At 35.1% G+C, this 18627-nt stretch overlaps 2 protein-coding genes across 3 annotated transcripts; one reads left to right on the plus strand and one right to left on the minus strand.

Annotated features, from left to right (window-relative positions):
* Positions 1–6846: 6846 nt before the first annotated feature.
* On the plus strand, positions 6847–10908 carry LOC112500795 (ABSCISIC ACID-INSENSITIVE 5-like protein 3). 2 transcript variants are annotated; one of them, XM_025104377.1, is made up of 5 exons: positions 6847–6996; positions 8074–9025; positions 10019–10090; positions 10196–10225; positions 10536–10908. In XM_025104377.1, the coding sequence occupies exons 2-5, from the start codon at positions 8081–8083 to the stop codon at positions 10605–10607; spliced, it is 1119 nt and encodes a 372-aa protein (XP_024960145.1). In that variant the 5' UTR covers positions 6847–6996; positions 8074–8080; the 3' UTR covers positions 10608–10908. The 2 variants fall into 2 exon arrangements, with proteins under 2 accessions (XP_024960145.1, XP_024960144.1); XM_025104376.1 differs by having other exon boundaries at positions 6869–6996; positions 8012–9025.
* A 375-nt stretch (positions 10909–11283) lies between these two features.
* Positions 11284–18284, minus strand: LOC112501291 (protein DJ-1 homolog C). Its single transcript, XM_025105002.1, has 8 exons — positions 18016–18284; positions 15856–16056; positions 14627–14776; positions 14346–14525; positions 13504–13581; positions 12886–13086; positions 12654–12791; positions 11284–11864 (listed from the first exon to the last, which is right to left on the minus strand). Exons 1-8 carry the CDS (start codon positions 18280–18282, stop codon positions 11652–11654), a joined length of 1428 nt encoding a protein of 475 aa, XP_024960770.1. The 5' UTR covers positions 18283–18284; the 3' UTR covers positions 11284–11651.
* Between the last annotated feature and the right edge of the window lie 343 nt (positions 18285–18627).

The raw sequence follows: 18627 nt of genomic DNA on the forward strand, positions 1-18627 counted from the left end.
AGTTTTAGTCAAATGCTTTATAAAATAGTATAGATATTATAAAATTAATTGTTTTATTAAAATAATTTATTATGCTCTAAGTTTTTAAATAAGGTCATATTTGTAAACATAAAAAAATATTTTTTAAATGACAGGAAAATAAATTTTGATCTATAAGTTTTTTTAATATTGGTATATCAATGAATAATTTAGATTTCTTCAATTAATCTAATATATTTATTTAATAATAGTTATATTTTTTTGAAAGTGCAATGTTGTGATAAAAATTGTCACATCAACAATATGTTACACGTGGACAGTCTATGGACAATGAGGTGACATGAAAAACCTGATAAAGTGGGTAAACTTAAATCAAAAATAGTGATGGCCAAAATCGGTATTGGGCCTGTCCTAATCGGTCCCAAGCTTTTTCATAACCGGTCCCGATCGAAAATGGTAGGACCGGTTATGGGACACCGGTCCCGGTCCCAACCGATCCCAACATTAAAAAATAACATTTTTATTTTTATCTTTTTAATGATACATATTTTTAATACATTATAAAATTTACAATTGAGTCACTCAAATACATTTTTAAAATGCATTTTAATATAATTAAAATTACATTATCTTATAAAAATACATTTATTTATAAAATTATGTAAATTTTTGGGCCGTGCCCCTGGCCGGTCCCACGAAACTACCAAAACCCCAACCGGTCCTAGTTTTCGGTCCCATAACCGGTCTCAGGCCAGGTCGGGCCGATTTGGCCATCACTAATCAAAAGGTTACTCAATACCATAATGAATAAATTTTTCAAAATGTGATGCTCTAATAAAAAATAATTTGAAAGTATATTGTTATAATAAGAAAAACTGAAAGTACAATACTATAATAAGAAAATTTATGAAAGTAAATTGTTATTTCTTGCATTTTATCTAAAAATTATATATCTTTTTCATAATCTCTCTTCAAATTCTTGAATGAACATCTGATAAAGATTCCTACAAATGAAAAAATATCATATGTTTTTTTTTATAATTACAACAAAATTGGATCTATAAAATGTAAAAATATTTAAGCATGATTCTTTAGGAACTTGGAACGTGCTTTGAAATGTTCGGCAAATCGAAGACTAGCCGATGTGGATTAGCTGCCTTCTCTATTTAATCTCCAAGTTTCAGTCCACCGATAAAGTATCAGCCGATTCATGCCCCTCGTTATCGACTGATATGTTTGAAGATTCCTTGCAAGAAACGATCTGACAAAATCCCACCAACCTTGTTTTTAACAAAGACATTCTCTGAAGTACCTGAAAAGGTTTGTTTGTCCAAACGTGGCCTTGATGTGGCCTATTGAAGACACATATATTTGTTTAGAGACTAGTTGATTTTAGGTGTAGGATGAAAAGGACTCCCCATAGTTCTAAAGTCAAGACTGAGCATCTTATCCTCAAGTGACAAGTGTCCTCATGTATTTAATGTGTTTAATGCACATGGTGGTATTTAAAGCATAATAGTTCCTGCTTCTGTTTCAGTCTGTTTTGATAAAACCCCTCACTCCTTTTCTTGATAGTCGTTTCCCTCATCTAATGTAACTGCTATTTCTTACAATCATGTTATAATGATAACGTTGGTTGACGGTTTTGTTAAATATATCTCAATTTCTTTTTTTTTAGCTTAAAAATAAATAAGTTCACCTAATGTTATTTTTATAAACGTTCAAACCAATTCAACTAAAAGGAAATTATCTATACTATATTATAAAACATTTGATAAAAAATTTTAAAAACCATTTTTTATGTATGAAGTACTGTATATTGATGTGTATTACTTAAAATTCAATATTACAAAATAATTATGCACAAGTACAACTTATTAAAGTTCCATGTTTGAATTCGTGTAACTAATTGCGGATAAACATAATCAAATAGAGGATAAACATCTCATTTTAAAATATAAAAAATCTAAAATATAATTAGAATAATTATCGAGTTCTAACAAAATAATTAATTATTATTTTTATAAGAAAATTATATTATTAAACCAAATATAAATTACTTCGTTATTGATTCTAAATTTAATTATAATAAAAAAAATTGAATTTAAAATTACACAAAAAATAATGAATTTTAAATAGTTAATTTGATACTAATATTGATATATTTTTGTCAAAATTTCATGATATCTTCAAATTTATATTTTATTAAAAAAAATAAAAACATCATCGTTTTTTTCAAAATCACATAAGATCATATTATAACATCGACTGAGATAAAGAATAAAATGAAATATTAAAATCAAGATGTATCTCGCTGCATTGCGCGAATACCCTTATGGTATAAATTAAATAATAACAATAATATAATTTGCTATTCGGTTAATTGATATGGTAAAAAAAATAATCGAAATTCAAATTTACAATATTTGGTTAACTGAACAGTTTAACCGCAAACTGTTTTGGTTCGAGTAAGTTATTCAGTTTCAGATTTTTTTATACGCAAGGCCCCAGTCACCTAAGTTTCTGGATCCACCACTGCTAGAAATTGTTGACGTTCTATAAACCCAATTTTCTTGTAGTGTATATTTGATGTTACAAAAGGTTGTCAAGTTAATTACTCCATCGAAATAAATTCAACCAACTTTCTTAAAGTTTTTACTTCTCTCTATACGTTCCAAAAGAAAAAACTTCAGGTAACACCGCAAGCTGGAGAGAACTGAAGTAAATGGACTAATTAACAGTGCGAGAACATGATAAATATATATCAAGAATTGATTGTTGCTGAACAAAAGCTTAAATTGTATTTGTATAAATAACGTCTTACGAATTTTCGAGGGTGGCTACAGTTGGGAAAGAAGATTAACCTCAGATCAAGTAGCCAATGTCGGAAACCAGTTGCCGTTTGGTTTCACTCTCATCCTTAAGCAAAACCCACAAAGAAAAAAATTCGAGTTTGAAGTAAAGAAGAGAGTAATACAAAGGGATAATAAACTTGAAATGATTCATTTTTTTTTTTATTAACCTGGATATCCAACCCGCTATGCGAGCCGACTAATTCCAGGGCGACCACCTGCTTTGCAGATAGCCTGGAGTCACCGCATTTGAACCTCCGGGGCCACAAGGGGTTTTTTATTCCTCATTGGATTTGAACCTGGGACCTCCTGGTACTTTTGACCTTTGGAGCCAAGTTCAAACCAATCAGGTACCACCCTTATGGTTATCTTTTTTATTACATTCACACACACAAACATTCAATACATACGAGATAGATATATATACATGTTGAACCGTTGTGACTCTTCAAAGTCAACGGTTATGTAACTGTCATTTAACTGTTATTAATATTACTTAAGTCTAGTTTATTATTTCTAACAAATTCTACTCCAAGTTTACGTTTTAATGCTTCTCTAGCTGCTTTTTCAGGTAGTAACATCGAAATGGAACGAGTATGAAGACTCAAGACTAAAAATTGAGCATGATTTCATTATATAGGTGTTCAACAGTGGCTATGGGCATGGAGTAAATCATGATATGTTAATATAATCGTCTTTTAAGCATGCATAGTGATAGATGTACGTTTTGCTACAAGAAATAAAAATACTTAAATTAACGTTGAATCGATTAATAATGGTTTTGTATGCAAAGTGTGATGAATGCAAGTCATGAGGTGACACGTCAATGGTAACTCATTCAATCAAGTTTACACCATATGACTTGTATATAGTGAATAGAGAGTAAATGAGACAAAAAAAAAAGAAAAAAAATGCGGGAAAAAAATAGTCATAGGTCTTTTGGGTATTGGTAATTAGTGATGGCCAAACCAGACCAGACCGGCCCGGCCCGGGACCACCGGAGGACCGGGACCGGCCAAGGATTGGCCTGGCCCAGGTCCGGTAAGAACCGGTTATAGGACATAAATCTGGGACCAGTTATGGATTTGGGGTGTTTCGCGGGACCGGGATCGGTTATGGACCGGCCCGGCCCAATTTTTAAAAAATGTAGCTATTTTTTCTTAAAAAAATGTAGCCTTTATTTTTCAAAAAACTAGCCCTTTTTTGGGCTTTTTTTTGTATGTTTTGCTTTCTAAACACTATATATGAGTGTCTTGGTTGCGGGATTTACATACCAAGTTTTCGATTCGCAAAAAATGCAAAAAAACGTTCACAATTATCGGTTTCTCGCTATATTTTGTAAGACAATGTAATATATATAAATATATATATATATATATATATATATATATATTAAAGGAAGAACCAAGAGTATTGAGGTGACATCATGAGATTTGAGTATTGTGGTGTTGATGAATTGCGGTTGAGTTTGAGGTATCCCACATTGGTAAGAGATTGAAAGATTGAAATAATAAGGTGTGTATAAGAAAGAATGATGAGAGTCATTGTTTCAACTCATGAGGCTTGATTCATAAGGTTATCTTATTTAGATGACCCTAATTTTTTAAAACAAATCTTATATTGTATATCAACTCATGATGCTTGAGTTAAAAGGTTATCTTATTTGGATGACCCTATTTTTTCAAAACAAATCATATTTTATATATATATATATATATATATATATATATATTAAAAGAAGAACCAAGAGGTAATTAGGTGCATCATGAGAATTAAGTATTGAAGTGTTGGTGAATTGTGGTTGAATTTGAGATATCTCATTTTGATGAAAGATTGAAGATTGGAATAAAGAGATGTGTATAAGAAAAAAAGAACGAAATTCATTGCGTCAACTCAAAAGGCTTAACTCATAAAGTTAACTTATTTGGATGACACTCTTTTGCAACATAAATGTTTGGAACAATTGTCTAAACTCACATGCTTTGCTCATTTTGACTGAACTTCCAAACATATGCGGTTGACTCATTTTGGCCAACCTTTTTTTGTGACAAAATTAATCTACACTAAATATTAATTGAAGGGATAATTTTAATATGTTTTTGAAAGTAAAAAGCGGAACCGTTGATGCGGCACCCTAACAATTGAATATTCTTCAATCTTAAATTGTGATTGAGTTTTATATATCCCACACTGATTGAGAGTTGAAAGATTGACAAAAATGTTGGATATGTAAAATGAGGTCCAGATGCCTTTGTGACAACTCATGAGGTTGGTTCCTCTTGGTTGATTCTCTGAACACCTGTGGTTAGAACATTTTGGCCGACTCTCCGAACACATGGGCTTGGTTCATTTTGGTCAACTCTCTTTTTGCAAGAAGAGTTAATCAATATTAAAAATCAATTATATATATAATTCACTATGAAAATTTAATATTTTCAATTTTGAAGTATAGGGATATTGATGTGGTTCACTATTTTTTATATATTACTTGACATGCGTTATGATCACCGTGCAACGCATGGTGCCGAGCACTAGTTTTAATTATAACAAAACGCATTTTTAAAGTGTATTTGAGTGACCAAATTACAAATTTTATAATATATTAAAAATATATATCATTAAAAAGATAAAAAATAAAAAAATTATTTTTTAATGACCAAGACCGACGACCCATAACCGGTTACAATAAAGCTTGACCAGGCTCAACTTTTTCGGCCGTGATCAGGCCCGGTTACGAGAAATCTTGGGATCGGCCCGGAACCGATTTTTGGCCATCACTATAATGGTAATAGAACGGTAATATTTTTGAAAATTGGGTCAGTCCTAGACCCAGGCCCAAGCCTTCTTTTTTGACGAAAACTGTAATCAGTCCCAAACAGGTCCCAGTATGTCCCAGGCCAAGCCGGTCCCAAATCAGTCCCGATCCTAACAGGACCGAGCCCATTTAACCATCTCTGTACATACGAACTCACATAAATGAACCAATTATTTCATCGATTAATATAGTGTGCATTTATTGATTAATATTTTGATATTAAATCCAATTGAACAACTATAAATAATTAGGGGTTACTAAATATTAATAAGTTATACATCCCATCAGCTCATTAATCCCCTAACTTAATGAATAAGTTTATGTATTTGAAATAACCATTAATTTGGTTCAAAATATCTTATCTTTATATCTTATTTGGCTTAACTAAAGATAAGATATTTTAAGATATTTGTGTTTTGCGTATGCATAAAAGGACGGTCAGGATCATTCCACGTATTGTTGTTTTATTCGTGGAGATGGACATCTGGAAAATCACTACCACAATTAACTTTACTTTTTCTTTATATTGTACTAATTTATTAAAAGAACTCCTCTCATCTTTTCACTCTTTCGATAACAAACCTTAATAGTTGATAACACTTTCTATTTTAAGTATATAATATTTATATACGACAAATACAACAAATAAACTTACACACATTCCTAACATTTAGTAAGGTTTAAACTCCTGACCTCCTAGAAAACTAGAGACTATAATATCGTTAGACCAAAGACCCTTTGATAGTTGATAATGGTTCATTATCAAATTACAATCTAATTATATGAGTTTTGTTCTTGAATAGTTGAATGTCATCTTGAAATGCACACCTTAATCAAAATCTTGACTTTTTTGTTTTTTTACGGTGTTGATTAAATATCTATGTGTTACTTTCCATCTTCTGATTTATGAAATAAAAGTATATAGTTTCTAGTGGTTACAAATAAACTGTATGCATAAACAATTATAGGGTGACGATTAAGAAGTAATATCACTACGATAAAATCCCAAGTCAACAAAGACGATCACGGTTAAATCTCCAAAGACGCAACCAGATAATGTTCTACAAAACGACATCTTTTCCATGAAGCTTAGAAGCATAAGGGGCATATGTAAAGATATTCAAAAGTTGGAGGGGTGTTTATGTAATAAAACATTTAACAAAATTAAATAAACTTTTCATAAATGTGGAAGCCTTTTGAGGAAAAAAGAGAGGAGCATGTGAGCCTCAAATCCTTTAAATGCAGAGAGTGACTCTCATGAAAGGAGTACAAGACACTTGTCATCTCTTCCATTCCAAACAAGAAGAAAAGAAGGGGGACACATTGCTCTTCTCTTCTCCCACTAAAAGGGTAAAATCGTCTCGAAATTTTATATTCCCTCAGATATTTCTCTTCTAACTTGATTGCCCTTCTATGTTGCCCTAGATAAAGATTTGAAATTTTAACTCCATTTATTTACCATTTTGATCTTGTTGCCCCAAATCTTTGTGGGTTTTTCTGGGATGTAGATCTTTGAATTTCTTTTGATTTTTTTCTTTAATTCTTGATGAGAACTGTGTTACTTTACCATAAAGTATAGTGCTGATCATGGTCATGGATAATGTTTAGCTTTATCCCCTTTTGAGTGAGCTCAAGAACAGGAAAATGAAAACCAATTCAGGATTGAAATTGGGATCTTGATTTGTGTGTGTTAATTTTACAATATTTGATTTGATGTATGAATGTGTTATGTTCTTTTTGTGGGTATTTTGGGAATTTCCGATATGGAGGTAACCCTAGTGATTTTGTAGCTTGATTTAACCTAATATCTTCTGATTATGACTTGTTTCTTAAATCTTGATTGAGATAGATCAAGACACAAGATAGATTTTTGCTGTTTCACCTTCTTGATAATGGATTAAGTAGGGCAGTTCCCTTTTTCTTTCTTTCTAAGAGCTATCTTCCATTAATGACATGTACCTCATGCAGAAGAACTTGTAAATCTTGATATCTGTCCCATGCCCATGGTAGGACTATGATGTATATATATATATATATGTATGTATATGTATCTTCTAAAATCCCTCCATAAATGATGGGTATTTGCCAAGGAGGAATAAAAATCCCCTTGTGGCCACGGAGGTTCAAATGCGGTGATTCCGGGCTATCTGCAAAGCAGGTGGTCGCCTTGGGATTAGTCGGCTCGCATAGCGGGTTGGATATCTAGGTTAATCAAAAAAAAAATGATGGGTATTTGCTAGAATGAAGTAAATTCATAAGGATGATCTTGGATTCTTGATCTGAAGTTACCTTATCAAGAAAGTTTAATCTTTATTGTAATACCCTTTATACCCACATTCTAAAGTTTTCTTTATTTGGTGAATAGTGAATTGCATTTGGATATCAAGAAATCAAGTGGGATAACTTGATCTTGTTAGATTCTAATAGGTATTGGATGATTTCAGCCATGAGTTCATATATCAATTTCAAGAACTGTGGTCAGATGGCAGCAAATTCGCCGTTGACACAACAATCTTCTATATATGCGTTGACTTTAGATGAATTACAAACCACATTGGGTGGAGGTGGGAAGGACTTTGGATCAATGAATATGGATGAGCTTTTAAAGAACATTTGGACTGCTGAAGAGACTCAATCATTGACATCAAGCTCAAGAACGCTTAGCCAGAAAACCGTGGATGAAGTTTGGAGGGAGTTGCATAAAGAAAATGGTGGTCATGGTGGATTTGGAGAGGTGGGTTTGATCAAAGAAGCAGACTTGCAGCCACAACAGAAGCAACCAGCTTTGGGTGAGATGACATTAGAGGAATTCTTGCAGAAAGCAGGGGTAGTTGCGGAAAAACCCCAAATTCAACCAAATGGAAGGCATTGGAACGATGGGCTTTTTGGTGATGATGGAAGTGGTTTCGCTTTTGGGTTCAAAAACCCGAATCAGAATCAAAGGTTCCATCAACAAACAGTTGTGATAGAGGGTAAAAATGAAGTGGACAATTTGCAGGGTGTTAGATCTTCACAACCACCAAAACCACCCAAACTTTTCCCCAAGCAAGCTGCTTTCAACTTCAGTTCTTCACAAGTGAATAATGCTCAGTTGGGTAATTCGATTAATGGAGTTTCAGTAATTGGAAAGACGGATCATCTAATAAATACGAGCATGGTTCAAGCTAAGGCAGTTGGGGGGCATATGTCAAGATCTCCACCGGATTTGTTCCCAAACAGTAATTTGGATACATCTCCATCACCACCGGCTTATGGGTATGGTGAAGGTGGTGTGCAGGAAAAGAGAAGGGGCGGTCCGTTGGAGAAAGTGGTGGAGAGAAGGCGGAAGAGGATGATCAAGAACAGAGAATCAGCGGCAAGGTCAAGGGCTCGGAAACAGGTGAACTTTTTAAACATTAATATCGTTTTTGCTATTTGATTGTGTATGCATTCATGTCTTGTGGATCTTTCTTATATTCAAGACGCTATACAAGATCGTAGCATTTAGCTTCTTGCTTGATGTTGTATGGAGTTCATTTGTGTTTGATGAATGCTATCATGGTTACATAGATCATGTCTATTTAACTAGCCCATATCGAGATGTGAACTTTTAACTCAGATTACAGACCATATGAGTCTATGTTCAATGCCCATCTTCGATGTTTCTGAATTTCCTTAGCACCAATTGATTGGGATTCCAGAAATGCCATATCCCCTTATTTCTAATGGAGTCCCATGTTGGCTAGACACAGACTATTAAAATTGTATATAGGAACATTTTCCGTCTCTATAATGGCTCTTTTGGAGAAAGGTTCAAAGGGGTTGCATAGGCGGGGTCTACCACATCTACGGATTCGACACTCTTTCACCTCTGTTTTAGGGGGCACGTCTAGCCTCTGTTTGAGGGGGCATGTTGATATGGACTATCAAACCTGTACAGGAACATTCTCTCTCTCCAAGGGCTCTTTCTAGAGAGGGATTCAAAGGGGTTCTACATATCTCACATGGTATTAGAGTTGGGGTCTACCACATCTAAGGGACTCGATACACTCTTTCACCTCTGTTTTAAGGGGGCAGTCTAACCTCTGTTTGAGGAGCGTGTTGGTGTCCCGCATCGTTTAGACATGGACCATCAAATCCGTAGTGGTTCTACATATTATGACATGGTATTAGAGTTGGAGTCTACCACATATAGGTACTCAACACTCTTTCGCCTCCATTCTAGGGGACATGTTAGAGCCCACATCACCTAGACATGGACCATCAAACTTGTATATATGTAAGAACATTTCCGCTCTCTCTAAGCGCTCTTTTAGAGAAAGATTCAAAGGGGTTCCACGTAACCTCACAATTGGGGTCTAGATATAATTGCTTGAGGTTTTTACTTCGACAGGCGTATACATTGGAATTGGAAGCAGAAGTTGCAAAACTTAAAGAACTCAACCACGAGTTGCAGAAGAAGCAGGTATGCATCCTAAACGACTGCAAATCATCTTCATGTTCCTGAAACAATGTCGTGAATCTTTCTTGTAGTAACCTGTTTTCTTTCTGTGTTCTGTCATCTCTCCAGGAAGAAATCATGGAGTCACAGAATTTTCAGGTTTGTCGTTTGAGGTTCATTAATGGAAATTATATACGGGAGATGACAGTACAAAAACTTGTTGTCCCATATTTGGCAAAACAAAAGGATCTAGGACAGGACCAGAACTGAGTGGGACAAAAATGCATTTTTTTTGTGCCACCAAAATCATTGCGATAGACAAGATTAGTAAATTACTAAATTACCCCTGTCAAATTAAGACCCTGAAATCTTCCACGATTTTTTCATCCTCCTATCTCACTCTCGTCCATCCAGTCTTGTCCAGATACCAAACTACCTATTTTTGTGAATGCAATTTGTTTCTTTGCAGATGCCGGAGAAGATGAAGTTGTGGGGGAGTAGAGGATTATGCTTACGAAGAACGTTAACAGGACCTTGGTAGAGATACAAAGGATGGATCCGAGTAGAAATGACGAAATGTACAACTTTTAATGCACGATTTGAAGATTACGGGTTGGATTTGGTGATTTCTACTCTAGATATAAGGATGGATTTGAGTGTTTGTAGTGTATATACATGTGATTTTTGATCTTGTTTCTCTACACATGGTAAGGAAGTGGTTGTGTATGTACATAAACCATATTAACAACATATATAAACTTATGGATGTAAAATTATGATTCCTCTAGGTACCCTATTTTCTTAGGCCTTTTGTAGTTTGATTGCTCGATGGCGAGATCAAATCGCTTGTGTCTAGAGCTCGGTTTTTCTTGCGGTTTTTGTGATCGAGAAATAATAGTAGGTTTTGGGGCCTTGAGAGCGTGAAACCATATTCGTCACAAAGTTACTATTGTATAATAGCCATTGAAAATTATATAAACCAAACTTGTTTAAAAGTTAATACCATTTTATAAAAGAAGTTTGCATATAATATCTACGTTGAAACAAACCGGTTAAGGCTCAAGGAAATGTAGTGGAAATCTCATCTTCACTGTGTTCAAATCCAGATGTTACAAAGCCTTTGTGGCCAGGAGGTTCACCTGCAACGACTCCTGGTAGTTCATATTCCCCCAGGGGATTAGTCGGTGGACGTACGGTGGTTTAGAAACCCACAATTACCAAAAGAAAGTAATAGGGGTTGGATGTGAAATCTTTTGAGAGATTTTACTTTTCTATTTCTACTTTAAGGAAGTTACAAAGAAACCAAGTCCAAAACCTACATTTATACAAGAGACAACATGCCAAACAGGCATGCCAAGAGGAACTCAAAAGGCTAACATAAGGTGAATAAACCTTTCTTGCAGCATCAGTAGCCTTTCCATTAACACACTTTCTGTGTGCCAATAAGAAGTATCTTGTGAGCTTCATTCTTGAATTTAACTCATAACCCTTGCCATCAACCTGGATTTGGGGTTATCATATGGACCTGCCCAACATGTAATAGATCAAACCGAATTCAGCCCACTTTAATGGCTTTCGCCTGCATTTAGTTTGCTAAGTATGGGAAAACGAGTCCCTCTGCTACACTTCGTGCTCTCCCATGCCCAAAAAACTTGGCGATAATAGCCAACGCAAATTCTGGGGTACTTGAAAGACCCCTACATGTTATGAGTTCACCATCGATAACAACTTGGGAACCAACTACAGCCTCGCTCTCAAGCTTGCTCACCATCGACGAATGACCAGTTGCTTTCTTGTTCTGGAGGAACCATAAAATTAGGTTTAGTATGTAGAAAAGAATAATTTCAGACAATTGGACTTGACTAGTTGCATGCAAACCTATTCTCAGGTCAAATTGTACAAACATGCTATATGTTGCATGAATCTTCGGTTTTGGACAAAGATGGCAAGTACAATGGTTATTTCTGCATATTCATTTCTAAGGATCATCCAAGATCACTCATTTATTAGGAAGTTCATTTATTTGCACTTGCGAAAGCAGAAAAGTTCCTAAAATATACCCCTTTTGGGTCAAGATGAGCTTCTGCATCTACCAGATAAAATAAATGGACATAGGCCATGTTTGCTAGCTTCTTTTTTAACTTCATTGAAAAAGCCCTGTTTGGTTAGCCATAAGCTAGCTAAGCCAACTGTTTGAAAAGTTACTTTAGGTAACGTTTCGATAAACTTGTAAAAGGGGAGGGATTGAACAACATTTCAATAAGCTCTAGGGGATTTTTTCCAATTATGCCTCGTATATTTTTTCTAATAAGTTTTTCAACATGACCTTTTAGGTCATATTACCAAACATTACTAGTTTATTAGCTAGCTTATTTGCCAACAACTAGTTTGCCAAGCATAGCCATAGTGGGTGAGAAGAGAGCATCTACAGAGGGAGGCTTTAGACTGCCGTCAACAATGATTGTTTTTATGTGAACTTTTAATTTCGTTAAAAGATATTGCTCTAGTTTCATATATCTCAATAACTTAACTTTAAAAACCTTGGGCGAGGGAGGGGGTGTATTTTTCTTTATTGTCTTTGACTTACTTGGAGCAGGCCTTGTTTCTGAAGAATTGAAGGCGAAGAGCAAATTGCCCCATATTTTCGTCCATTAGAAACTTGTTCTTTAAGCAGCTTCTTTAAAATCTTGGATTTTTGTAACCGCTCTACACCAGAAACTCCTCCCTGGGATATGGTTTTCAGAAATATGACGAGTGTAAGAAAGCGTAGAATGAAGGGACATACTAACATACGTATGAACTCACTTTGTTTGCCTCACCGGTAGGATAATCAAATCAAATATTGAATCAGCAGCATTCTTAAGTAACGTGTCTGCAACAATTTTTATGCCATGGGACCCCAAAACTGGCAAAGATCTTTCAACTGAAGCAAGTGTAACGTCTAACTTAGCTCGCCGTAGAATATCTACAACTGTAACCACCTCAATATCTTCAGATCCATTTGCAATTGGAATGAGAACCTGTAGTCATTTGAGCACAGAAACATTGTTCATGGTCATCACTTCATGTGGGCTCATGAGAAACCGTCACATAACAAACATTTTAAACATAGACATGGATGAGAATAACATTTACTATGTGGATGAATTCATCGTTGTCCTTTCCACACCAAGATGCATGTAAATTGTAGCTTTTGCAGATATTTTACAAGTTTGTTTTGTACAAGAAAGCAAGAAATGAAACATCCATCTTAGTCTAGCCAAAACTTGTATCTTTTCACCCATAATGAGTAACAATTTCCAGTTGAAGATGTCAAGTAACACATACAATGAAATGAAATTAAAGCTATGATCAACGTTAAAGCTATGGGCTATCTATATGAAATGAAATTAAACCATAATTAAATCTCATGAACCAAAAAAGAAAAAAACTCTTACACGAGGGGTATGATCAACAGCCCACTCAACTTTGTTGAACTCTTCCTTCCGAGAAAGATCATCAGCGGTGTCCATTAACTTGTACACAATTGAGAGGAGAAAGAGTCAGCTTGCATCGATCATCCACAAATCCATGACAAAGAAATCAAAGCTATTATGAAACCTAAGTACGTTATAGTTATAAAGAAATGTTTAGTAGTCTTATTGTGTAACTGCCAGAGGATATGTGAAGAAGCAAAGGGAGCATATGCTCTTTGCTCTGCATGAAATTTAGTCAAATCTGTAGCTAGAGTCAAGCAGTAGGCATTCTCTCACATGTTTTTTGATACGAGAATCCACATAATATAGCAAGTCGTTCACCAGATAATCAAATCCTGAAATGCAAGAACTCATAAGCCAGGTGGCCTTTTTGGTGTTTATGACATTTTGTTCTCTTTCTTATGCTTATGAAGTTTTCTTTTAACATTAGAACAACCTCAATATTTTTTCACAAAATGAAGATTAGACTAGAAACAACAAACCCTCAGATTCTTTCTATAGAGTACAGATGGAAATGTCTGTCAGCCCTACTATCTCATCGGTCTTGAGATGAACTGTAAACATGTGAAGTATACCTGATGGCTGATGGGCAGCTAAGCACATGGGGTGTGATCTAACTCTAAGCTCTTAGTTCAATTCGGTGGTTCTAAATTATGAATGACTATATCAAATTTTCACTTTCAATGTCCATAAATAACACAACTAGGTTCCCCCTAACAGGCTAACACCCCCCTCCTTTCAAACTTATGAACTAGATGATATACTACAGCAAACTGTAAGAAGTAGTATACTTGCAGTCTCACCAATAATTTTCCCATCTCCATGGAAGCAGACTCCCCAAAAAGTTGCTCGACTAGTGATACAGAAAACTGAAAGCAAGTACCAGGGCCCCGACTGGTTGTTAATCCTTCGGAAACTTGAAGATTTGTTTTAACGGCGCGGAAAGTTGGAAGTTTGTGCCAAAATGCTGGATGACAAGTTGTCTGCAAGTGGGAAAACATATCCTCAATTAAAACATCATGCATGTAGCATAATTTAGAATATATACAAAATGTAATACTAAATCTACAAGATGCATATATACTTTCTTTCTCTTCAGAAGACCCCAGGGCAAAAGTGTGACGGCTGGAGCAGCACAAATAGCCCCATATAGCCGTTTCTCCTCAGCTTGCTTCTTGGTAATAGCTTCAAGTGTACTACAATCTCTTAGACGAACAGAACCAGGCATGCCTCCCTAGAGAAGCGTAGGTTAGATGAATAACAAAGAAATACCATGAAAAATAACTGAAGAGAAGAAACCCAGAGTCAAAATACATCTGAAACCACCAATATTCTGATCTAGGTGATAAATTATATATGCGTCTTACCAAATTATTTGTGTTTATCATGGGAAAATTCCAACAAGTCTTGGTTCGGCAGAGGTAATTTTTTAGCAGAACAACTAATTACAAGTCCAAGTAGTTGCTCCTTTCTTAATATGCAAAAGTACATTGCAAATCAGCACTTCCAACTACAAAACAGAGTTAACTCTCCTTTTTCCCATTTCCCCCCTTTCATGGCTGGAGATGGATAAACGGTAAGGTGTTTGATATTTTGAGCAGATATAACTGCCAATCATTTTCACAATTCCGTAAGAAAAATAATGATAACCATATACTGCCAATCATTTTCACAGTTGCCTGTGGTTGTTGTACAGCAATGCAATTTGGGTCTACATATTGCGTAATGTATAGTGCAGTAGTATAGAGTGTGGCTAGAATTATAAGGGTCAACAGTCTTTGCGTCATCCTGCCCCTCAACCACCATAAATGTGAAAGTGTATGTTTAGTCATATAATGAAGTGTGCAAAGGATGATCATACCGTCATTTCATCATTGTTGTTATGAATTATGATAGTTTCAGATTTTTTCGTATAAAGTTTAAGGTGGGCAGGCAACTGCCTTTTGATTTATGGCATTACTGAACCTGTCCATTAGGTAGTCAATTTTTTGTAAGGCTCTATGACCATTATGTGACATTACCCTCCATGAGGGAATGTTGTACTATGTAAGACCTACTTTGGTAGGAATTGCTCAGTGAATCTCACTGATTTATATCCTTGCAAAAGGTATTCACTTTCATTTTTTGGTCAAGATTCAAAGTATGCCAAAAGACGGGATCTAACTACTTGGAGATACAAGTAAATTCACAAGAAGATGCTTAATTGTCATAAAAAGTGGCATTAGATAGCAACAAAGCGAAGACCAGGATATGTCAATATCGTTAAACACAAGTAAGACTTAACAAACAAGGTTTGAAGTTTGAAGAACTCACAGGAAGTGCAACAAGATCAAAAATTTGATCCGAACATTCAGAAATGGATACATCAGCAACAAGTATGGTACCACCAGAGAGCTTGACTTCTAGTTCAGGCTCCACTGAAGCAAGAACCACATCTGCACCAGCTTGACGCAGCACATTCACCATTATAACAGCTTCCATTTCTTCTGTACCAAACCCAATTGGGATCAAAACCTACAAAGACCCGACACAAAACTCACAATTGAAGCTTGCTCAAATTCATACAAGCTACTTCTCAAGCCTCAATCCCATAAGTCATATAATAAAATATACGTGTGTTTACAATTATGTTCAGGGTAAATTGCACAAAGAGTAATTCTACTCTTGTTTCATTTCAATTTTACTCGGGTAACTATTGTATGTCAAACAGAACATTGTACTTCCGAAAAAAAACATTTTGGGCCAAAGTTTACTAGAGGAAAAAGGAAACAGTTTCAAAATTGTAAAAGTTCCATCCAATTTCTAGTTTAGTAATTGGACTTCCATAAAACTGTTTGTGAACATGCAAACACACACACACACATGCACTCTTGTGTGTGTGTGTGTATATATATATATATATATATATATATTAGCAATAAATAGATATATAGTTGAGTGATGATTTCTTATCCTATGCATCTTATTTTAGCCATAAATCTACCTAAGCATTCATATTTATGCTACACTCATCTTGTATTCTGTCCCAACATTCCATCCCATAAAACATCATATAGGTTGCACTGTTTAAGTATTATGTACTTATAAATGGTTACCATTCAACTTCACTAGATAAGACCATTAAAACTTTTCATGGTTTCATCCACCCATTCTTATCCTATGATTAACACTAATCATCTCTCCATCCTTGTGTAACATCTATCCCACGTAACAATTTATTTTCCCTAGTTACCTCCTACAGAGATACGATTAATCTTCCATTTCCCTATACACAACCAAAATTAAATTTCATGTAGTTTTAGTCAAATTTAGTATAAAATCTTTCTATTCCAAGGTGTTTCCCTTGACCTGCATCTTCTCAATAACACAATGCCTAGTCTCAATAGCCTTTTGAATAACATCAGCTAGGAGCTTACACTTTGGTTTGTCATCTTGTATATCCTTTATTAGTCCAACAATAACTAAAGCAAATAGGTAGAGACCCTAAGGCTGACCCTTGATACTGTATAATATGAGAACCTTTTGCAAATCATATTTCTATCACCTATATCTCTCATGAGTGAAATTTCTTCTCTCACAAGTCATCTAATATAGTAGCTTATATAGTTGATCTCACTAGCATGAAACCGAACTGATTCTCCGACACTCTTGTCTCGTCTCTTAACCTAAACTTTATGACTTGCTCTCATTTCTTTGTCATGTGACTTCAAACTCATAAGCTTTCATCACCCAACAATTCATGCATTTAGCAATACACAATTAGTACCTAGGTTCTACATTCACTATATTATCGCTACCTCCCATATGATCTGAAAGCCTCTGTGCTTTATACTCTATAGGGTGCTATTAGGTCTTGAGGCCTTAACTACTTCCATCTTTCTTGAGTTTTCTTAACCCCCACAACCTGATTCTACAACTTTTTACTATTTGCCTTAAAGATGTTAAAATTTTCTTGTAGTTCTAAAATGGTCCCATCTTTCTTTACTCCAACAGCAATATGCATTAACTTAGCAATAGGTAGGCGGTAGCACTTTCAACAAATGGAATAATGTACCCTTGGTTTCCTCTAATCCATGTGAATTCATAATTTCAATCCAAAAATGACTTGTTTAACCACAAAAACCAAAGCATGCCTTCTATTTTTCTTCTTCAATTCCAAGAAATGGAAGCACATAACAAGTAATTATGTAATTGCTATGAACTTGACAACGCGTTACAGCTTAGTTGTCGGCATAAAATGTATTAGATAAATAAGGATAAAGAAAACACTCTAATTTTACCAAAATAATGGAGTCCGCTTTGCCTCGCCAGAAATTTGGTCAGAAATAACCAAATGTTGACATAAGAACCTCAATTTTATCACCAAGCAACGCATAGTCCAAATCGTCATGATCTTTTTTTACAAAAGAAAGGGACTATAATTGTATAACAAACAAACATGTATCCAAATGGGATACGAGAAAAAGAACAAACCTTCTTGATCGGGAGAGAGGCAGCAGCTTCAGTTTCCAATGGTACAGTTTCGCTTGTAGAAGCGACGGAGATAGCCGTCCTTATATGTGATGGAGAGGATAGGGTTTTAGGAGGGGTTGAATAACAGAAATTGCAAGTAGTGGGTGGTTGCCAGCGGCGAGTTATAACAGCAGATACGACTCGTGCGGGACGGAGAGCCGCGGCGGCCGTCGTCATCGGGAAATTTGAGGGTGGAAGAGACGATAGAGAACCCATGATAGAACTCATTAGGCTCCTGCATTGCAATGGCAGTTTATCAGGTTAATCTGTATTTTGGTATAAATTGCTAAATAACCCATATACTTTTCAAAAATTTAATTTTCGCCACTATAAATCTCAACCCAACCATTGTAGGTTTAGATTGGTTGGAATGAGTTGGGTTGACGGATTAGTAGTTACATAAATTTAACGAATGAAATACTTCATAAGACTAAAGTTTATGGGATCAAACTATAAAACGTCATATCTAAAATGATTACAAAAGGTTTATATGACACATTTCGGCGTTTCAACAAGTTATTTATAAAGTTTTTAAATAAAGTCTCGTATTAATTATTTTATAGAACAATTTTG

Source organism: Cynara cardunculus (genome assembly GCF_001531365.2).
Source record: "Cynara cardunculus var. scolymus isolate 2C chromosome LG 17, CcrdV1, whole genome shotgun sequence".
Classification (NCBI taxonomy): domain Eukaryota; kingdom Viridiplantae; phylum Streptophyta; class Magnoliopsida; order Asterales; family Asteraceae; genus Cynara; species Cynara cardunculus.

Excerpts from the sequence above, each read along its gene's own strand:
- LOC112500795 (XM_025104377.1), top strand. The coding sequence starts at position 8,081 with ATGATTTCAGCCATGAGTTCATATATCAATTTCAAGAACTGTGGTCAG. Across the intron at positions 9,026-10,018 it reads GGTCAAGGGCTCGGAAACAG|GCGTATACATTGGAATTGGA; the intron begins GTGAACTTTTTA and ends TTACTTCGACAG. Across the intron at positions 10,091-10,195 it reads ACGAGTTGCAGAAGAAGCAG|GAAGAAATCATGGAGTCACA; the intron begins GTATGCATCCTA and ends TCATCTCTCCAG.
- LOC112501291 (XM_025105002.1), bottom strand. The coding sequence starts at position 18,282 with ATGAGTTCTATCATGGGTTCTCTATCGTCTCTTCCACCCTCAAATTTC. Across the intron at positions 16,057-18,015 it reads CCTCTCTCCCGATCAAGAAG|GTTTTGATCCCAATTGGGTT; the intron begins GTTTGTTCTTTT and ends GGGTCTTTGTAG. Across the intron at positions 14,526-14,626 it reads GTCTTCTGAAGAGAAAGAAA|ACAACTTGTCATCCAGCATT; the intron begins GTATATATGCAT and ends TCCCACTTGCAG.